General features: G+C 43.4%; 1 protein-coding gene across 29 annotated transcripts in view; it reads right to left on the bottom strand.

The window, feature by feature from the left end:
* The window catches only part of adgrl2a (adhesion G protein-coupled receptor L2a), an 89,823-nt gene that overhangs the window by 8,884 nt on the left and 60,636 nt on the right, over positions 1-20,303 (bottom strand). For 16 of the 29 annotated variants that reach the window (XM_084954164.1, XM_084954169.1, XM_084954171.1 and 13 more), the window contains 13 exons: positions 14,090-14,383; positions 13,429-13,532; positions 12,375-12,560; positions 11,867-11,905; positions 9,850-10,033; positions 9,042-9,164; positions 8,428-8,633; positions 7,604-7,777; positions 6,868-7,077; positions 5,986-6,206; positions 5,289-5,355; positions 1,345-1,436; positions 30-74 (listed from right to left, as the gene is read on the bottom strand). In XM_084954164.1, coding sequence (XP_084810290.1) covers positions 30-74; positions 1,345-1,436; positions 5,289-5,355; positions 5,986-6,206; positions 6,868-7,077; positions 7,604-7,777; positions 8,428-8,633; positions 9,042-9,164; positions 9,850-10,033; positions 11,867-11,905; positions 12,375-12,560; positions 13,429-13,532; positions 14,090-14,383 — 1,945 coding nt within the window. The remainder of the gene's footprint in view (positions 1-29; positions 75-1,344; positions 1,437-5,288; positions 5,356-5,985; positions 6,207-6,867; positions 7,078-7,603; positions 7,778-8,427; positions 8,634-9,041; positions 9,165-9,849; positions 10,034-11,866; positions 11,906-12,374; positions 12,561-13,428; positions 13,533-14,089; positions 14,384-20,303) is intronic. The other 13 variants (XM_084954162.1, XM_084954155.1, XM_084954158.1 and 10 more) reach the window with 3 other exon arrangements.

The raw sequence follows: 20,303 nt of genomic DNA, 5'->3' as shown, positions 1-20,303 counted from the left end.
ATTATCTGAGGTGCGTAGTAGAAGCTTACCCAGGCAAATCTGTATTATAGTAGCCGTCACAAACGCGATAATTACTGGTGTGGATTGCAGAACAGAGACAGGAGAGAGGAATGACAGAAGAAAAAGAAAGGAGAGGGTGTGCGTTAACTTTGGCTTCACATGCAACATGCAGCGACCATTGTCTGACTTCAACATCAAACTTTGGCACGAAAAACAGCGACAACGGGAAACAAATGATCACAGAGGAAACAGCGATTAGGCAAACGGTGCATTTCAGTACAAACAAGCTTAAAAGAAATCATTTCTAACATCCGAGATCAAAATGCGCAACAATCTGAAGTTCAGTCAATGCTTTCTGTTGTGGTTTCCTTAAACAGGGAGGAGTCCATCTCAAATGGACCTAGAATACTAAGTGAGGCGTTTTTGTGACTGTTCTCTCTGATTGCGGTTTTACCACAGAGCTGTGTTGTTGCACGCATTCATTAAGCAAAGATGAAGAATAACAAACACTGGACGGGGGGAAAAAAAGAAAGCAGCAAGCGCCGCTCCCGCACAGCGTGGTGGAGGTTGAAACACAAACTAATATAATGTAAATAATGCAAAATGGCATGAAACTGCAGGACTGTAACCAACAAGGCCCTGGAGTAAACAGCAATAAATATATATTTATATCAGTTTTCTTCATACAATGTGCAAAAACAACAGCAGTTGCAATTAGTGCTTTGGAAAACACTGAGCTACACGCTGCGGTGACTCAGCAGCGGCTACAAGAGGAAAGGCTGAGTGTGGCGGTGTTGAGATGGTGGCAGATGTGTTAGGATCTTTTTTCTTTTTAGGATTAGAAGCTGGCATCTCTCGCTATATATATATTTATATAAATATGAAAAGGCTTTGACATTTTCCAGTCTCAAACACACATGGTAGCTGTTCGGCTGCGCCCCACCCTGCCAGAGCCAACGCTGAACGGTTACGCAGCATCCTTACAGTGATGCGTGTCATGCCAGAGTAGTTCTGTGGCTGCAGCTTTGCAGTAAAACACCAAAGCATGAAAAATATGAGTCACAGAATATGTGTAGTCATCATCACAGATTATACACAACATGGTGATGCAAAAAAAAAAGTAATTTCAGTGAAAATATTAAAGTCTCCTTGAATCATTTTAAAATTGGGCCTAAAATAAATAAATAATAAAAAGGATTCATGTAGAGGTGGAGAAAAAACAACTTAACACTAAAAGAGGCTTTGTGGTTTTTCCGGGGGAAGTGGCAGAATAGCACCGGTGTTAGATTGCTCATAAGTGGGAGGAGTGTGCGGGCGTTCTGCATATGATGACGCTTCACTTACTTTATATTCTCCAGTCGGCTAGAGTCTGGTTTCAGGGTGGTGGAGTGCTTCACCATTTTGTACATTGTGATCACCAGGAAGATGAGATTGAGCTGTCAAAACAGAGTAATGGCAGTGTTAATACATGAAGATGTATGACCGAAGATATAGCACACACAGAAAAAAACTGTTAATTTGCCCATAAGTATTAAAAGAGGAGAGCCTTCAACTCTACATGTCCACAGACTAATCCAATAAACATCTATCGTTCCAGCTAGTCTCAGACGGGGCCGACTGGCGCCAAATTTAGTGTCATTCTATATCAATAAGAGCATGGAAATGCATTAAAATCCATCACTGTAAGGAAAAAAAAGAAAAGAGGGGGGCAGCCACACAGCACCATTCTGGGAATGTCAGAAGGGAATGAAAAGTAGCAGAAGAAATGAGAGCCTCTTGGTGTACAAAACAACTGCATATCATTTTATGCACATAGTGAAATATTATAAGGTATAACCAGCTACAGAAGGCTTGAGGGAACGTGGTGTATTTTGTTCGATTCCTGTTTGTGGCCAGATGAAAAGAGAGAGAGAGAAGGAAGGGGAGACGTGCGGAGGCTGTTGCTTGCTTGTTTTAATGTATTAAATCTTTAGAGAACCAGTGGCACATATCAGGTTGAGACAGGGATACTATGTGCTGTGTTTCTGAGCACATTTATTTGCTACCTTTAAAAAAAATCAATACTGTGATTTAGAGACACAAAGGCTGCATGTTCCAGCAAGGAGCCCTTCCAAATAATTTACCTCAAAAACATTTATTCTGGAGCAAACTAGCACCTGACACAGCATGTACATGTACTCACTCAGACAAACCCAAGTGCATTTGTGCTGAAAGCCAGGCATGTATAAATAATGTCAAGGAATATCTTACAAAGGGAAATTGAGATGTGAGTCTCCAATAGAGCAAATAAGAGGATCAAACACCAGAAACACGGCAGACAAATTTATGTGTACGCGGCGTCAGTGCCATGTGAGTAACAAAAAAGCTCCATGCAAGTGAAACATTTGTAGGGACGAAAACCAAACAGTGCATTTTGGTGTTAGCACGCTGTCTTTAGAGCACTGCAGCACTGGCAAAAGAAAAATGGAGACGGACTGCCAATGCAAGGGACCTTTGTGAGCTGGACTCAGACCACAGCCATTCAGTCTCGCACAGAATTTCTCAGTGTTCTGGTGCACACACGCTGCTATCAAAAGACTACCTGTGGTCAATACATCACCCCTCCACATGCAATCAACTCATGGAGCCACTCACAATAAGCCCGACTGTAAAAAAAGAAAAAGGGGCGAGAGAGAAAGAGGAAAAAAATGCAAACCTTCTTTCATATCACAGACGGCACTGAAACTGTTTTGTTTCACCGTTATCAGCCATTATTCCTGTCTGCATGAGTCAGACAGTGGGTGTGGGTGTGGGGGAGGCGTGTGGGTGTGGGGGGACACGAGGACGAGGACTTTTGAAAAACCCTTTCATACAGCCTGGAGTGGTGACATGGATCCAATGAGACAGAGGAGAGGGACACAGTACTTTAAAGTAACCTAGCAGCATGGCACATGTTCCCACCCCCACCGACATGCTTTCGCAGCCCTTCCCGGGGGATCCCTCTTGCTAGAGCGGAGCTGTCTTGCCTCTATCCTTCACTCTGTCTCTGAATCATCACTGCAAGCCATGCAGAAGCACCTTGCCACACTGGGACTGAGGAGAAAGCTTTTTCTGAAGCGGACTGTGTGTGTACACACTGAACTCCAAATGAACTGCTGGGGATAAAATATTAAAGGTGCAGATGGAGCTGTCCAGATGATAAGAACTGCTCGCGACGTGTCATGATCCAAAAGGCCTTGTGTTGAAGTTATCTCAAGCATGCTAATGGCTCCCCCCACCACTCATTACTTCCATGTTCCTCCTTTCATGGAGCTAATACCCCCTGTGCCCAGAAGCAGGGCAACCTCTGCCTAAGAACAAGGATCTAAATGCCTTCTCTCAGCTTTTGTTTTCAGTCAGTATTTAGGAAGCGTTTCATCCGGCAGCAAAAACAACAGGAAAAATGAGGGGGAAAGCACAAGGCTGAGAAAAAACAAAACAAAACATGACCACCCTAGGTCAAAACTGGTGTTACTTGGCACAAACATGGTCTGGGTGACAAGTGGGGATCCAGACATAAGCCAAAGCAGCACTGTTTTCTCTCCTTTTCTCCTGTTCATGTGCCTTTTCGCCTTCTAACTCTGTCTTTCATTGACAAGGACAAAGCCAATTTGTAGAGAAACCAGGGTCACGGATGGTGCAGACAAACCTTGCTTCTGCACGCTCCCCCGAGATGCCCCTTTCCACAGTACTTTGTCTTTTTGAGTCAATTGTTGCAAGAATCAGAGGAGCGGTGTGCGAGGCCCGGCCCAGTGCAGCAAAACCTCATTCCTGTCACATATTAGCTCTGCTACAATACATTAGCTCCTCACAGGGTCATGATTCTATCTCTGCGGTCATCACCACCGGGATCCCGATCATCATTTCCACAGCAGAAATATTTTTCATGCAAATCATTATGAGAGCAACACTCGATTGGAAAACAATGAGGGTCCAATTTAGGGAAAGGAAACATATTCCAGTGTGGCTGACAGAGCATTTGCTGAGACAGGGAGAAATGTATGTTTGCTTTAATACAATGTTGGCTTTTCCTCAATTATAAGCTCACACATTCAAAGGAGGGAGGCAGAGAGGAGGAAAGAAAAAAGACAAGAAAATCACTGAAAACAAGAAAAAGTCATTTCAGCATTTACTCCGAGACATTTCAATCCAGCGCAGACCCTTTTCGAGTGAGCACCATTTCTTCCATTCCTAAGCCAATGCCTGTTTGTGAGAAAGCTGTGAAATGCAATCCAGTGTGCAGATTTGCCTTTTACTTATTCTGCTGCCACACAGACAAAGAGTACGGCTACTGCATCTTTACTTTGAAAACTCGGAGCAGTCTGCCAATAGTGTGCAGGGACTCGATGGAATTTGACACGGCTGACCCTTTTCTCTAGTATATTTTCAGTGTCGGCTTGATGTTCAGCAGAGGTCACTGCATCTGTAGATACAGTACCAACCATTAGCTTGGATAATGAACACAGTACTGAACAAATACCACCCATCCTCCCTGCACAGCAGCAAGACGAGCCTGCAGAGCTTCCTTATCCCTCGGTGTGCACGAGGGCAAAGCAATACATGATGTGGGAAGCTGAGAGGATATATGTGAGGCACACCACCTGCTATTTCTTTTTTTTTTGTCCTGCGCAGGGAAGTAAGACTCCCGAAGGTCTTATTCTTCTGAGCCTCTCTGATGGAGCGAGAGATAATAATGTCATGACCAGTAAATAATTGCATGCCTCAATGGGACATATGTCAATATTATATGCTATATGTCCTTCGCCCTTGGCAGACCCTGACCAAACAGAAGGGATGCCTTTGCTCTCCTTCTTCCTGACAAAGTCGTCTGCTATTTACAGGCAGACAAATACAAAAAAGAGCTATGAACATTACCCCGGCTTGCAACGTGTGCTGTAAAATGGACCATTTCAGCCAATTGTTAACATAATTTTTTCCCTTCATCACATAACTTTGAAGGTCATCAGGTAATATCTGTGATATGAGACTTCCTGAAATTGTGTAAAAGTGAGGTTAAAGTACACTATCAAGGCTGATCCTTGTCAGGCAGTGAGAGGCAGAGGGGAACGTCGGACGCCTCGTAATCTGTCTGTGGCGCAAAATTAACCTGTCATCACCGGGAAGGCTTGGAGCAAAAATCCTGCTGACTTTTCCCTTCAGTTCAACCATCTTGCTCCCTTTATCTTTCTCCTGCATCTCTTTCATCTCACCCTCTCGGTCCCTTCCTCACTCTGTCAGTATGAGTATTCAAAGAAAAGAAAACAGCTTACCATGATGATACAGGTGACAGGTCCTATAAAACTCCATATGAAATGATTATCCACACTTAGCCAGCACCTGTGTCAGAGAAACACACAAATCAGCTCCAGGCAGTAAACACCACAAAAACGACATCATGCTCCTGTGGCTAAAAATGGAAAGAAATCCTTTTTGGTTACTTGGGCTGATGTATTTTATTATCAGTGTTTAACTCAAAGCTCTTTCACAAAACGAGCAGGAAGACGGCCGGACACAACAGGAGAAGAAGCAAACCGAGCCGCCCCTCTTAATAGCGTCGTCTTAGCTGTGATATAGCCATTAATCTATGTAAAAGGCTTTTTTCCCCTGCACTGCGCTCTCCTCTTTAAGACAGCATTTACAAACAAGAGGTCACAGGAGGGTCTTTGAACAGAAAGGCATTAATGTAGCTGCAGCCTCCCCTGAAACCACAGTGTTGAGTCTGTCAGCCACTTTCAAATGACATAAAAAATTGAACAGCTGCCCATCCCTGGCAAAAGGCGCTCAAATGTTTTGGTGTAGTCTCCAGGGATGCACATAAGGTGCTGGCAGAAATGACGAGCGGACTTCTTTTCAAAATCTGCCACATGCAGCCACAGCAGGTAAGCCCACACAGTGCAGCATCCAGCATGTCTGCTCTGCATTTCCAAGAATGTTTTCAGAGAGAGAAAAAAAAGAAGCTGCACTCACGCTTTCTTGGTCCCGTAGCTCCTGTAGTCAATAGCTGCTGAGACGCCGACAACGATGGCGGGGAAGAGGTAACCAGACACGTAGTAATACTTTTTCCGCGAGTATTCGCTCTCAAAGACTTCTACAAGCATGAGGTACAGCTGGACTCCCTCAAGACACATCCAGGAGAAGGAAGCTAGGAAGAAGAAGTGCAGGATCCCCGCAATGATGGCACAGCCAATCTGAGAACGACAGAAAAACAACAGATTCAGACAATCAAAGAACAAGAAACAAAGGAGACACAGTGAAATTTATTAAATAATCTTTCGACATCAAGACGACACGTGTCGTTTCCATCTGACTTTTGTTGTTGTTGCTGGTTTTTTTAGTGAAAATTGTACATCGTGTACCCCATCTTTTATTGAAGTTCCCTGAAAAGACGGCGTTCGTCGTTTCAGGGCGTCTCGTTCAACAGCAGAGAAAAACAATGAATATTCATTCACCACATGGGCTCTGACTAAGCACAGGTTTAGCTTTCCATCAGCACAGTACAAATTTAAATGCCATTAGTATTGTGGGGTTAGAGTTAGGAGATTTAATTATTTGGAGCTGTGAAAAAAGACAGAAAAAAGCTGCCGTTGCTCAGCAATCGTCGCTGCAGCTTCAAAGGAAAGAGGGAAAAAGACCCATCGAGAGGAAGACATGTCCCTTTAGTAATCTATATTAATGGTGCTGTTCTACTCGTGTCATGTCAGGGACAAGTGGGGAAGGCTAGAAACAAACAATGCTTAAAGTCTTATCCATTTTACTCTGGAAGGGTCTTTTGTGTGAGGGCTGAGAGGCGATAAGGAGAGAGAGGATGAATCAAAACCAAATCAATAGGGTGAAATCATTCCGGCTTACCCTGGGTTCCGTCATATCGATACCAATTAGGAATATTAACTCTGCAATGAAGAGATTAATGCACAAGTTCTTGTGGATGGTGTTGCGATCGCTCTGCAGGCCCCGGAAGAAACAGAAGGTGAAGATGCTGATCATAAGGCAGACGAGGGACACCACGATGCCGACGCGAGTGATGACGGTCAGGAGCAGCTCGTGCACTTCACTGCTGGCCTGAAGCGAAAGGGGGAAATGACAAAGAGGGTCGTGTGAAGCTCTGAGGGAAATAGCCTCTTTTAGATTTGATAATTGAGGACTAAGACGAAGAAATAACTGCTTACATTTACATTCCAGCATAATGAGATAAATCAGGAGCAACAAAAGGACACAGAGTAACCAATTTCATATTTTGGGACCACATCACTATCTCATGACATATCCGCGGGCACCCATGGTGATGATATTGATTAAAAAAATCTTTCTCTTTCAATAATTGTGGTTATTTCATTATCGTTTGCTTCTGGGTGTAAAATTAGCATTACGTGTTGGAGAAGATGCACTCAAATCAAGCTGAAAGATGAAAAAAGTCTGGCAAAAACAACCCCGTACGCACAGATCGACTCATTAAACCGCACCGTGATAGCTGCAATCTTTAGCTGCTTTAATATTCAAGCCTAGAAACTAAAATGTTAAGGGTCTGATCTTGATTTAATCAAAAATCCTCCAGTTACGGGTGGGCACGAAAGAAGACTGGACATACTGAGGTTTCACGGTGTGCCATGAGGATGGCAAAGTTGGTGAGATGGCTGCATGAGCAGGTGGTGTGTGTTTTATTGGAGTCCAGGAGTTTGCAGCCTTGGGTGGACCAGTAGCCCATCATGCTTCTCTCAGAGTAATTCCAGAAGGAGCAATTGGAGTTGAAGTAGTGCTCCATCTGCAGATAACAAGAGATATGGTTAAGTGTCCAAATAATTGACTTCCTGAAATTGAAGCACATGTAGAACACAGAGGCCATCTACCCCCCACTCATAGAAAGCATTTTTCTGCACTGATATGGATGAGGATTTTTCACTTCACAGCTCTTATGAAGCAATTCATATGTTGTATCTCATTTGGCACATGCTTGCCAAATCAACCGAAGCATGGTCGCGTATACGAGGCCTTAATAACAGAGAAGCATAATTGTTTGACGGCATGTCTTTGGAATTGCACAATTTCTCTGATAAAGAATGGAGTCACGCGCGGCCCTCTGGGAACTCTAGTGACAACTTTAAAAGACGAAAGATAATTGGTGCTCCAGTAATTTCATCCTAGATTGTAGGGCTAATCTAGGAGTTAATTTCCCTCACTATAAAAGAAAATGGGTATCATTTATATCCCAATGTTGATTAAAGAATTAGTTTTCATTAAGAATTCACTTAGGTTCTAAAGACTCCTTTAATTTGATGTTCAATGACTTAAATAAACTGCCGACTGACCTAGCCAGACATTTACAATTCAAATTGCACATCTCCGTCTACTCTAGATCTTCCCTCCTGGTGTTTTTAATATGGCCCGTCCATTTGTTCCTGCAGGCGGACTTACATCAATGTGCTCCAGGGTAAAAATCACGGGGTCATTAATGAACACGCGGCTAGACTCTTTGTTGATTGAGGCGGCGATGATGTCCGAGTTGACGGCTACCGAGACGTTGCGGGCGTAGGCGTCATTGTCCATCTTGATGGTGGCGTTTTCTGTGCTGAGGAACTGGCTCAGGTTTTTGTAGAGCATGAAAACCAGTTTGGCAACTCCTGCGGGGCGAAAGATTTAAAGAAACACCAGATTAGGGAAAGAGCGATGCAATTAAAACAATAGGGGCCTAAAAGAAGTGAAGACAAAATATGCAGAAGACCAGAAGACAAGAAAGCTCTAAAACTGACTCCATTTATTTCAATGTAGCTGAATTTAAATTATTCAAGCAATTATCTGCATGGATGAGAGAAGTGAGATATATTCGCTGAAAACTTGTACAAATGGCCTTATTTGTAGGTTTAAAATCGCAGAGCTTTGGAGTTTTTGAGATAAACTGCACTCAGTCTCTTGAAAATGAATCCATTTCACAGTTTCTCCTACGCTAAAGAATCACTTTCGTTTGTCTCCGAGTTTCCAGAGTTAACTTTGACCGAGCTCCTCTCGCTATCGTTGCTTTTTTAACTCACCATTCCGACTGTTGAGCTTAACAGTATTGGCTGAGAGCTGGATTGAGATGCCGCTTTTGCCGATCTGTGGAAATTTGAAATCCTGGACCTGGCCATCGGTGCTGAGAACATACACTTCCAGGACTGCCAAGAGCAGAGAGGCAGGGGATGAGTTAGAGAACAACAACAAAAAAACAGAAAATCGGTCAATTCAGACCGTTTCAAAGAGACAAAAAAGAAAAAAAGCAGAAGGAGCTTTCATCCTGACATTTCTACACAAGCTGTTTAAACATTTCTAAATGTTAGTGACAGTGTGCCACGCAATAAAAGCGTCACTCACACAGTGATTGTTTCATCCCAGTGGTGCTCCCACTAATATGAATAAAACGGTGCTGAGAGAAACCAACGGACTCTCTCGTACGGTCTATCAGCTGAAGAAAATGAGCGAAGGAAGAGGAGCTTTGGATAAACAATGTCCTTTTTTCTGTCTGCACAGCAGGCTAATGTTCACATTAGTGTATAGAGTTACAAGGTCTAGACGCACACATTTATAAAGTAAGCGTGCGCAATCAGAGAATCCAGTCTATTTAATTGTCTGATATTCATCACTTTGTCAGTAAGCGACTTGTTAAACCTAATACGCCTTGTTTTTCACTTCCCCCGAGGTTTAAACCCTTATTATGAAAACAAAGTCCTTTTTTATGAGGCGGCCTTGTTTTGCTATCACAGGAGTTACTCTTTCAATGAACTGAGCGTAATCAAATTAGCCGAGGCGCACATCAATCACGGACGCTTGTCATTTGCTTACCGCAAACTCGGCTTTACTCACTTATATTATCTGCTGGGACTTTGACAATAGCCGGTTCCATGAGGTTGTCGGCGAGGACGAAGGCCCCTTCCTCCAAAGTATCCAGTAACATGGTGGCTGCGTGAGTTTGCTCGGTGCTGTTCATGTCCTGCCAGGACTTGAGCGCCTCTGGTCGCAGAAGGTTATCCACCGTGTCCACGATGGCCTGTGTTAAAGCAGATAACCGAAACAAATCCACAGAAAACAAAGATTCTTGAGTGTCTGGAAACAAGTGACATTTTCCGTGGATGAGCTGTGACATGCAGACGCTGATGTGAGTTAGTGAAACGCTGTGCTGGAGTGTCACGTCGTTAGGAGTGAAATGGACAAAAGTGAGGAAGCTGAAAGGACGTCTGTTTTTCAGGTGTATATGTAATGTAAACATATACTTGCAACACATTTCAAAATAACATAAAATAAAAACAATAAAAAATGTTTTTAATGTGATGTTAATGAAGGAAGAACTGCTAAAAGAGCGGAGGAGAAGAGGCGCTTCAGCGATGCTCGGTTTCTTTTTCAAGGATGTTGCGTCGATGCTCTGGGTCACAGTGGACTGAGCCTATCACGTCTGTCTGATAACAGGATATTAAGAGATGGCCTGGTGAAAGCCAAAGTCTCCGTGGCTGATCTCAATTAAAGCTCTCTAATTGGAAAGTTCAGTGGGCAGCAACTTTCCTTTTCTTCAAACACTTTACTGTAGAACAAGTAATTAAGCCGCCCTGCAAAGGCACTCGAAAAGTCAACCAAAAGTGTGCAGTTTGCTAAACTGTTGTTTGTCCCGTGAATGCAAACCTTGTTTTTTACCTTACATCTTTTTTGGCATCTAAAAGCTCAGGAAACACGGAGGATAAATTGGGCAGAAATGATGCAGGGTTTTCTTCAGGAAATAATAAAATCAATGCGTCTAATCAGGTAATCGATGCTGGCGACGGCTGGAGGAGAGGGTGGGGTGTGTGTGGGGGGGGCTAATGTGAAGTTGCATCAGATGTCAGATACTGATGACTCAACAATCCCTGTCCCTGATCCTCTCTCATGCTGCTGTAATTTACATCGACATAACCTCTCGGAAGTCAAATCGAAATGTTTTGACTTTAAAAAGCGAAACGATGATGCGACGCGGCGGCGGCGATATGACTACGTATGTGCTTTGTGCTTTTTTCCAGTTTCCCTGCCTCCTTTACGAGCGCACGGCCGTTGACTGGCTAATTAGCTTGATCCATTTTAACACCCTCCCGAAGGAGAGATGGATTGAGGGGGGTGACTTTGGTGGCAGGTGGAGGACACTGATGTCCCTGATGGTGGGGGGATATATATACAGCCAAAATACTTTGATGTGCGAACCCAACGCTGTGAAGGCATTTGGGGAAGAAAGGGGAAAAAAAAAAAAGCGTTTGACCTGCACTAACCCTATTAACCAGCTCGAGCTATAGATTTGTACCTTTAATTTATGATTACTTTAATGACCTCAAACCTGCGCCCTTGTGGATTTTCCCTTTGCAGGCTGTGAATGGTCAGGAAATGATCCGTAGAAAGGGTTTTGATACATCACTACAAAGCAGCAAATCCTTCATCAAATGAATAATGAGGGGGATGTAAGAAGAGGATGTCTGCTTGAGTTGTGCTGTTATTCATGTAGGCGTGCAGTCTTGAGTAAACACAGAAAATAATAACAGGGACAAACGGAAAAACAACAAAATACACCATAGCTGTCAATGCATACAGGAGAGAAAAAAACAGAAGACACGTACACAGTTACAAAAAGAAGCCACCTAAGTAACTGGAGATGACTTCTCTTTGACTTAGGAAGCACTTTGAATACAACTGTGTTTTTGTGTGAAGCAATTACTCAAAAAAGCAGGAAGCACAGGGAGGAGGGTGTACACGACAGTGGAGAGGGTGCATGCTGCTGAACTTGGGCTAGGGCATATACAGTACGGTAGTACAGGAATAGAGGGGACAGCAGCTGCAAGCAGAGTGGGCAGAAGCTTTGCTTCAGTACCTTCATGTATGCCCTGCATGTCCTTTCTCGCTTTTGGAGCTTTTTTTGTTTGAGAAGGAAAAGAACAGATACAAAATAGAGACATGTAATTTGCACAAGTTCACGAGCTCGAGTAAAGAATTGGTAGAAATAATAAAGGGCTGAGCGCTGGATGGAAAAACCAACTGATAAAACGACCAGTCTCAAATGGCACCGGTCTGACGCACCAAAGCACCGTGGATCACACTCATGACACTGAATACACATCTGCTCAAAAATCAGAACTGCTTTTCTGTTTGTTTCCCAGCTCGGCTGAACTTGAAGTGAAAAGCACAGAAAAGCAGACTGCTGACGTAATCTGGTGAAAAAAATCAAATAAAACGCAGCTATTGTATTAAAGAAGTATTAAGTTATCAGTAAAGCATAAAAGCGATGTAAATTATGCAGAGTCATTCAGTAAGAGGGAACTGGGGAGAAACTTGAGGTAATATTTTTTAATACCCTGCTAATATGTGGAGGATCTGGTTACCTTATTGAAGCTCCGTCCTGCAGAATCCTTCTCGCTGGGTCTGAGCTCCTGCAGCTGCGCATCCAGGATGTCCACCAGCTGCTCCATCAGGCGCACTGAGGAGCTGACGTCCCCGGCAAAGATGGGTCCTTTGGTGTGCTTGGCTAATTCATTGGCCAAGTTAGCCGCGTTTTCACCGCTGCGGATCTGCATGGGGAGAGAGTGAGTAATGCTTATGAGAATACGAAAAGACAGACTTGGAGGGCTCTTTACGGCTCTGTTTCTAACATAAAAATCACACTTGAATGAGTCCTTGAAATACCGGTTATGAAAAGAGGGTTTAATGTTTTCTTCACACAGCAGAAGCTGCTATAGTGGCAGTTTTTTCTTTTTTTATTGTGCACTAAGGCAAAAGAAAAAAACAAGTCTACAAAGAGTGGTTTGCAAAATAAGACTATGGTGCAGATTATACAGATGGTAAAAGGCTTTTAATCAAAGGGCACAATGTCAGGTACTTTTGTCCCTTATTTCCGAGTCGGGTGCCAAAGCAAACGAGTCCACGTGGTGGATTTGGAACAGATTACATGCCGGATGCTCTTCCTAATACAACCGTCCTATTTATGGGCCAGCTTCTGACCTCCCAGTTTCAAACTGGGTGAAGGTGTTAACCACTACACCACTAACCAAAGTGTAAAATCAAAATCACTAAAATGTAAATACACAGTTATACATACTACAGCTGTATGGTGCCTTTCCTACTGTCCCTCTGTATAATGCAGTTTGTGTGATTTTTTTGTTAACACAAAATTTGGATCGTTTTAACTCAGATATTTCACTTTTTTCTTTTTTTGTAGTCGTCTTCTATAAAACCAAAAATATAGGACACATCAGCCCTTTTTGTCATCCCGCTTTCGAGTTAATCTGACCCAGATTTGCTGCCATGTTTATATTTTTTTTCCAGTGAATAGTTTACTTTTGCAATTGAAGTCCTTTACAGGAACACATTATTTTTGTCTACTCCTTATTTTAAGAAAAACACTTAGATGGAAAACAGCGAGGCAGAGCTCATACAAACCTTCTGGGCTACTTGGTTGACCCAGTGGGAGGTGCAGTTGCTGAGATCAGGGCCCTTTGGGTGCCAGTCCCCGGTGGAAAGGACACATAAATAAGATGCTGTGCCTGACAGAAAAAAACCAAGAAAACAAACAAGAAGAGAACAGTCAAGTTGAATCAACTCAAATCAAATACATATTTTTTATGAGGCTGCTCGCTGAACAACAAAGGCAGAAACAGAGATCAAAGGAAGAAATTGCACACAAGCAACACAATCATGCAAATTGAGTATTTATATGTAGAACATATATGAATCCAAAACATTTTTTGTGTACATGACAATATAAGCCTGAGCAGATGTTTCTTTTTAGTTTTCCCCACTTTGTCTATCGAGACAATGTACAGAAAACTAATTTTATTAGCCTGTTATTGCTACAAAGTGATATGAGTTCATATACAATCAAATGAGGAACAAACAAACAGCTGAGCCTCAGTCAGTCAGAGACTGCTTACGTTAACACGGCCACTGCTGATTCCTTTAAGCTAAATATTTTATAATTAGAGAAAAAAGGAATATCTAACAAACACGGGGATGTTCTCTCGAAAGCTGTCGGGTCATATTGAACGCAGCGAGCAGTCGGCCCTGAGATGAGAGAGAGAGAAGGAAAGACGGCCCTGTTTACCTCGTGTTCCCTTGGGACAAGGTCGCTCAACAAGCATGCCCCTCTGGGTCTGAGGCCACATTATGTCTCTTTTCTCAATTGCCTTGCAGAAGCGTTCAGGCAAAGGGAAGGACTCCAGGGGCGGAGGGGAAGGAGTCTGTGGGATTACAGGACGTGGCCTGGGCGCTCCCCTGCTGCGCTCCTTGTACCCTGTTGTGGTGGTATTGTTGTCCACACCCCAGTGCACTGTGGTTGTTGTTGTGGTGGTTGTCGTTTTCGTAGGCGGAGTCGTGGTGACTTCTGAAAACGGCGGTGCTGTGCAACGGGAGAGAAAAAACAGAAGTCAATATTTGGGTGGAGCGCCGCTGTGTGATCTGCGCTGGGTTGGATGGGGTTGGGGGAGAACACGACGAGTCTGGATCTCACTGGGATACATTCAGTGTTTCTCAGCCTCCGAAAACACGATGCAGTGCTGCGAATAAAAATAATAACCAAATGGTAAGTTGACCTGCGGTTGCTGTGTGAGGTCAGCTCATTAGTGTGGCACCCCTGTTGTGCAAAACGCATAATACCGAGGATTTGCTAAGAATATTCAACCTGGCAGCTTTTCATAGCTTGACCTTCTGGTGGGCAGAAGTCTTCATGTACAACAAAACCTTAACGGCGCCCCCTGTAAGCAACATTCCCATTTTTTTCCTCAACATGTTCGACGCTGTAATGCTTATACATCCAAGTACCCTGTTGTGTAAATTGCCACTAAGTGCTTTGTGCAACAAGCGTATTTGCTTTCCCGTTGACTATGGCTTATCCAAGGCACTCAGTCTGAAGCGAACAAGACAATAATTACAGTAACATCCTCCTGCCTAGCAATCATTCTTGCCTGGAAGATTTTGTGGCATGGCTGATTAAATTTCACTAGAGCAACACGGAACCTGTATGTGCAGCCATGGTGCCAGAACATTCATTTTACAGTTGTTTCTCCCTACAACTCATACTCTGATAAAACAGGTGTGCAGTAACTCTTCCAATGCCCCGGGCAAAAACAATATGTTTCAGTCCCAGGAAAGGAGAAAAATAGTGCAGTCCTTACATTTAACATGAGCCACTAAGGAAAAACTATGAAGACATTTTTCATGTGATACACCAGAGGAGTGAGAGTAACACTGTAATTACATTTCATAAAAGTTGAACATAAGGGAGCTTTATAGATGAAATGTTGATAAACACTGACTATTTGATATAAATCTGCAAGTGCAAAAAGAAAGCAGAACAACCACCTCGGAAAAAAAATATTTGTTGGTTGAATTTAACAGAAAAAAGCCGAATCAATCAAAAGGAGCTCTGAACAGAATGCGATGTAATCGCATTTGAGTACTTTGATTTCCTCCATTAGGCTGCCTATAGAGCATGCAGAAAATGCGAAGAGGTGCTGTTACACTGCCGGGGTTGAGCACAGTTGCTGTCGGTGCTGCAACACCTTGTGAAATAACAGGTGAAGGTAGAGACGAGGCAGAAAGTGAGAACAAGGAGATAATCTGAGGTGGAAGGGGTGAGGCAAGAGAAGCGGAGAAACAGAGGGCGACGATGGGAAAATTCAATAAGAGTGGGGTCAATAAGAAGACATTTTCGGTGTTCTGGTGAACCCCTGGCAATGACATCTCCATATCTATCGCCTCTTATCTGACTCAACCCTCACACACACACACACACCAATTCTTCCATCACCAAAGGCCCCATCGTGTGGATCAGAAGCTTCAGCACAGTGGAGCTGAAGGGAATCGTCTTTGAGGCTGGCTGCCACCTGTGGAGAATTAGGCTCTATTGACCAGAGGAGATGACTCTCTGTGCTCCCTCCTGTTGAGGGAGGCTATAGGACGGCATACACACAAACACACCCGCACAAGAGGTGACATGAAGGTGTACACAGCTGACTGGCTGTTTTGACACTGAGCTGAAGGCAGATTTGGCTGGCTGGTCGGCTGGCTTCACCTCAGCATCCCCCCTTCTCTTGTCCCTTCTCCCCTACCTGTATCCTTTTACTCAACACAGTGAAATTCTTCGCTGCACAGCATGTCACAGCAGTTGAGAGACAACCTGTGCTTAGTGTCCTTTCAGCACCAGCATTTAGCTGGCTGGGAGAAATGTTTGTCTCTATTCAATATCCTTTTATTGCTATAGCCCTTGTTTCTTTTTTTCTTTCTTTCTCTTTTTTAAGACTCACTGAGAAGAATCAGAGACGTGAAAGCAAGTTTTGCAAATTCCTGGTTGACTTTACAAGCTGTGGCAATCAATGCTGCGGCTCGGTCTAAAGGAAACGAATGTGTGTCAACGCAGTGTTAAAATGATTATCGTTGTTTCTTCATAAATGTCTGGGTCAGAGTTGCTTGGCAAACTTCCACAAGACTCCCAAGAAACTGTGAGGCCCCTTTATGGGTTTCTCATTTCCAAAGTATGAAAGATGATAAGGCTAAAAATCCCAGTCTCTGTGGGTGGGAGGTTTAGGATCCAGACAGAAATAAAATGAAAATGAATTGCTGTTCGGCAGCGTGATTCGAGATAAAGGGCTCACCACTACAGCCAATAAATCAAAGAGGCATCTGCTGTAATCCAAGCACATTCCTTTTGCATGTCAACTAACAACTGTATCTTGTCTATACTCTCATTCAACAGGACTACATGCAAAAACAAAAAAAAATTGCTGTGATGTTGGGGTTTACGCGCTAGTTAAAACGCCCGCAATCTTTTTATTCTCTGATGCTGCCTGCTGTCAACAGCAAAGCTGGGAATATAATTAATGTTGGACTCTTGTTGGTATAGAGCTAGAACTGAGGGGTTTCCGTTTGAGAGGGACTACCCTGTGGCTTACGGAAAGGGCTGCGGGGTGGATTGAAAAAAACCAAAGAATCAGTTAGCTACAAAAAAAAACAATAAAACTCTTGCTGCTCTGATTGGACGCCATCAGAGCTTCGTTAATGAGCAGTACTGGCAAGAAAACACATTATTTAAAATGGCTCAATTAATCCAGTTTGGAGGTTTCATGTCATGTTTATGATGCAAACTAATCCGCTTTCCAGTGTGAAAACGAGGCTAATGTGGATGTAGGCTACACTTCCCACAGAGATCCGTGCATAAACAATGCAGCCCCTCTGACCACTGCTGCTCCCGTGTACGTAGCTTGTCATCCCGTAATCCTACCAGAAACACAATAATCTCATTACCGTTATGCCATAGACTGGTTTAATTTAATCCAATGAACGCTAGGAGGAATTAACCCAAAGGCATTAAAATGGACACTCTTCTCAGGTAGTCACTTCTTCACAGAGATGTCTAAGTGGATGGGTTTTATAAGCAGAGCAAGCAGAGCCGAGTGAGGGATGGCTATCGATCTGTTGGCGGTGCTGCAGCAGGCCTTTCCAGACCTTTTCAGATTCATAACATTAAGCAAATAGTTCTGTTTTCCATTGTGGCAACACATGCCTTGACACTCCTGAACTTTCCCCGTGCGACGTTCCTTTGATTATGACAAAAGAAGCAAATCCCACGTTCGGGCTATATATCGAATCCAGGACAGGATCCTTGATTATTATGTCTGTGCTGAACTCAGCCCAAGGGGAAGCTTCAATTAGCTGTCATACAGTGGGAGCGCACAGAGTGATATTCTCCAAAGCACTGCCACTAGTCAGGGCAGACTTATTCATAACCTCTTTGTGAGATTCAACACCCACACATTGTTGCACTTGAATGTATCTCGGTGGTTCGGTTATTACCACAGGGGTTACAGGCCTCGGATTGATGACAGACAATAAGATGGGAATCGAGGAGAGGAGCATGTCAAGTTTTGAGCCAGTGCAAAGCATATGCATAGACGCAACACACACACACACACACAGAGGCCAGATGAGACTTTACCAGGACTCGGTATTCACGGCGAGGTGACAAATGAAAACCGACAGCGTGTGTGTCTTTTATATTATGTTTAATGGCTTCACTTTCAGTAGGCACCGCATGGTTGTTCATCAGGGTAATGTTTCATACACATTATCAGGTGCTGTTTATCTTGTGAGGGAAGGGAAAGTGGTTTAGCATTCGTTTCAGCTAATTTGCCACATTAAAAGCTAAAATAATTATTGGATGTCACTTATCACCTCCTCTATCCCCTGCTTTGTCATGGAATAATCACATGATGGGAAGTGAAGCTGCTTAAGAGATTTACTGTACCGCTTGTACCTACTGTACCATTTTTGAAAGAGAGAAAAAAACAACCTTTTTGTGCTACAGTGAAAGGCTTGTGGTAATCACACGCCCATGAAAGGGGAAAAAGTTAACGAGCCCATGAAACCACAGAACAGATCCAGGCCTGTTTCTGCCATCAATAGCGACCCGTGATAGGCTTTTGGGAAGGGGACCAACGAACAACCCATCGGCTTTAAAGCCGCTCGACACTGAGCGCAGGCTAATTGAAATAAGGTGCTGAAGTGTGAGAAAAACTGTAAATAATTCTCTGTGCTAATACTGCTGATGCGTCCCTGTTTCCAACGCGCACGGCGCTCGTTGTCTCCGGGTCCCGCCTTGCATCGAAGTTCATATGGAAATGGAGCTGTTCTTGAGTACGAAACAGCGTGATGATTTATAATATGTTTGTGATGCATTTTGATATCTACCAATAATAACAATAATACACAAAGGAAATTGGATTACACATCTTTCACTCTACGCTGCGTTTGTAGCTGTGGAGGGAACACAGCGTATGATTGCTTGTGTATCAGCAGTAAATATTAAGAAAGGCGAGTGAAAATTCATATAATTTCCCACGAGTCATGTCCTTGTGAGGTGTGTACATTACACATCTATGTCTTAGGGAACCTAATAGTTGGATTATGTTATTTTCTGTTGTCTCCAGTGTTTCTGTTTCACACAGCAGCACTGGAGGCAACACACACACACACACACACACACACACACTTTGAAGGAAGCAGAGACATACATATACACATTTACACATTCATATACACTCTCACACACAAAATGTATGGAGAACAGACTTAGCAGCTGCCAGACTGCCGCCTGTTTTCTTTTTTTTTTTCCTTGCAGCTTTCTGAACCGTACGTGCCTCAAATTTCAAGCATTAACTCAAAGTGTGCCAGGCAGACTGATATGCAACGCTGTGCACAGGAGAGGGTATCTATTTTGGGGCAGTCACATGCAAGTGCACGAGCGCACGGAGATGCACACCCAAGCGGCTGCGTGTGCATGTGTGAGCACGGGAGCTGCAAAACGCAGAAATCCATGCAAACCCGCAGATTAGAGAAACACAGACTCCCATAGACACAATAATCACGCCTGTGTGAAATAAATCTCCTCAAAGGCGTGTGTCAGGGAGTGATGGGGGACCATTGTGATGTCTGAGTAATAATTCTTTTAATACGCCTTGTTTCACAGTCAGACTGTAATCAAACAAGAGACTGTGGATCCCCTTGGCTATAGGACTCAGTGTAACTATAATCACCCCTCCTCCCCTTTATGTAAAACAACTCTTTCTGACATTCTAAATCATAACCCCGGGTTTGCTATTGCCCACATCTTGTGTGCTGTCAGTGGAGATTATTTGGCCATGTTGTTTATACTAACGTAACATCAGCTTGTAAGGCTGTATTCCAAGTGAAGTTACAACTAGCAGGTCGGGACTGTGGGATAAGCTCTGAAATGGTATTCTTTATCCAGTGGCCAGTGCTCAGTGCTGGAGTAACAGCAAAGATCATGATCATATTTCAGAGGAAACAGGTGACCTCCTAACCTGATGTGTAATAGCCTTTATTGCCACCAGATGCTGGATGGTTCGGTATTATCCCACAAAAGTAATATCTGAGACGCTGTGAATAATAGTCCATTGTGGAATTTCCCTTTTTCATCAGCCTAGTTAAATTCACTCCTATATCATAACCAAAAAGGAGAACAGCGGTGTTATGATGTAGACCGAATAACTAAATTGTGTTTAAAAAGATACGGGGGAGGAATAAAGAGCTGAAGCAGGCGGACAGATATTACAGAGTTTTGCATTCTAAAAGCAACAATGGAGACATTTAGCGAACAAAATTTGAAATATCATGCACCTGGGCAGAAAAATATGAGATTTAGGGACGTATTTAAGCCGCTCAACAAAATATGAAACTTGCTGAATTTACCTGTTCCAACCAAGAAGCAGGCCTGCCAAGAGGTCAGCTCGCTGTGGGGGGAT

The sequence above is a fragment of the Perissodus microlepis genome, chromosome 15 (genome assembly GCF_051167445.1).
Source record: "Perissodus microlepis isolate ML-2025 ecotype Zambia chromosome 15, ASM5116744v1, whole genome shotgun sequence".
Lineage (NCBI taxonomy): Eukaryota > Metazoa > Chordata > Actinopteri > Cichliformes > Cichlidae > Perissodus > Perissodus microlepis.
This window is presented reverse-complemented; position numbering and strand designations above follow the sequence as displayed.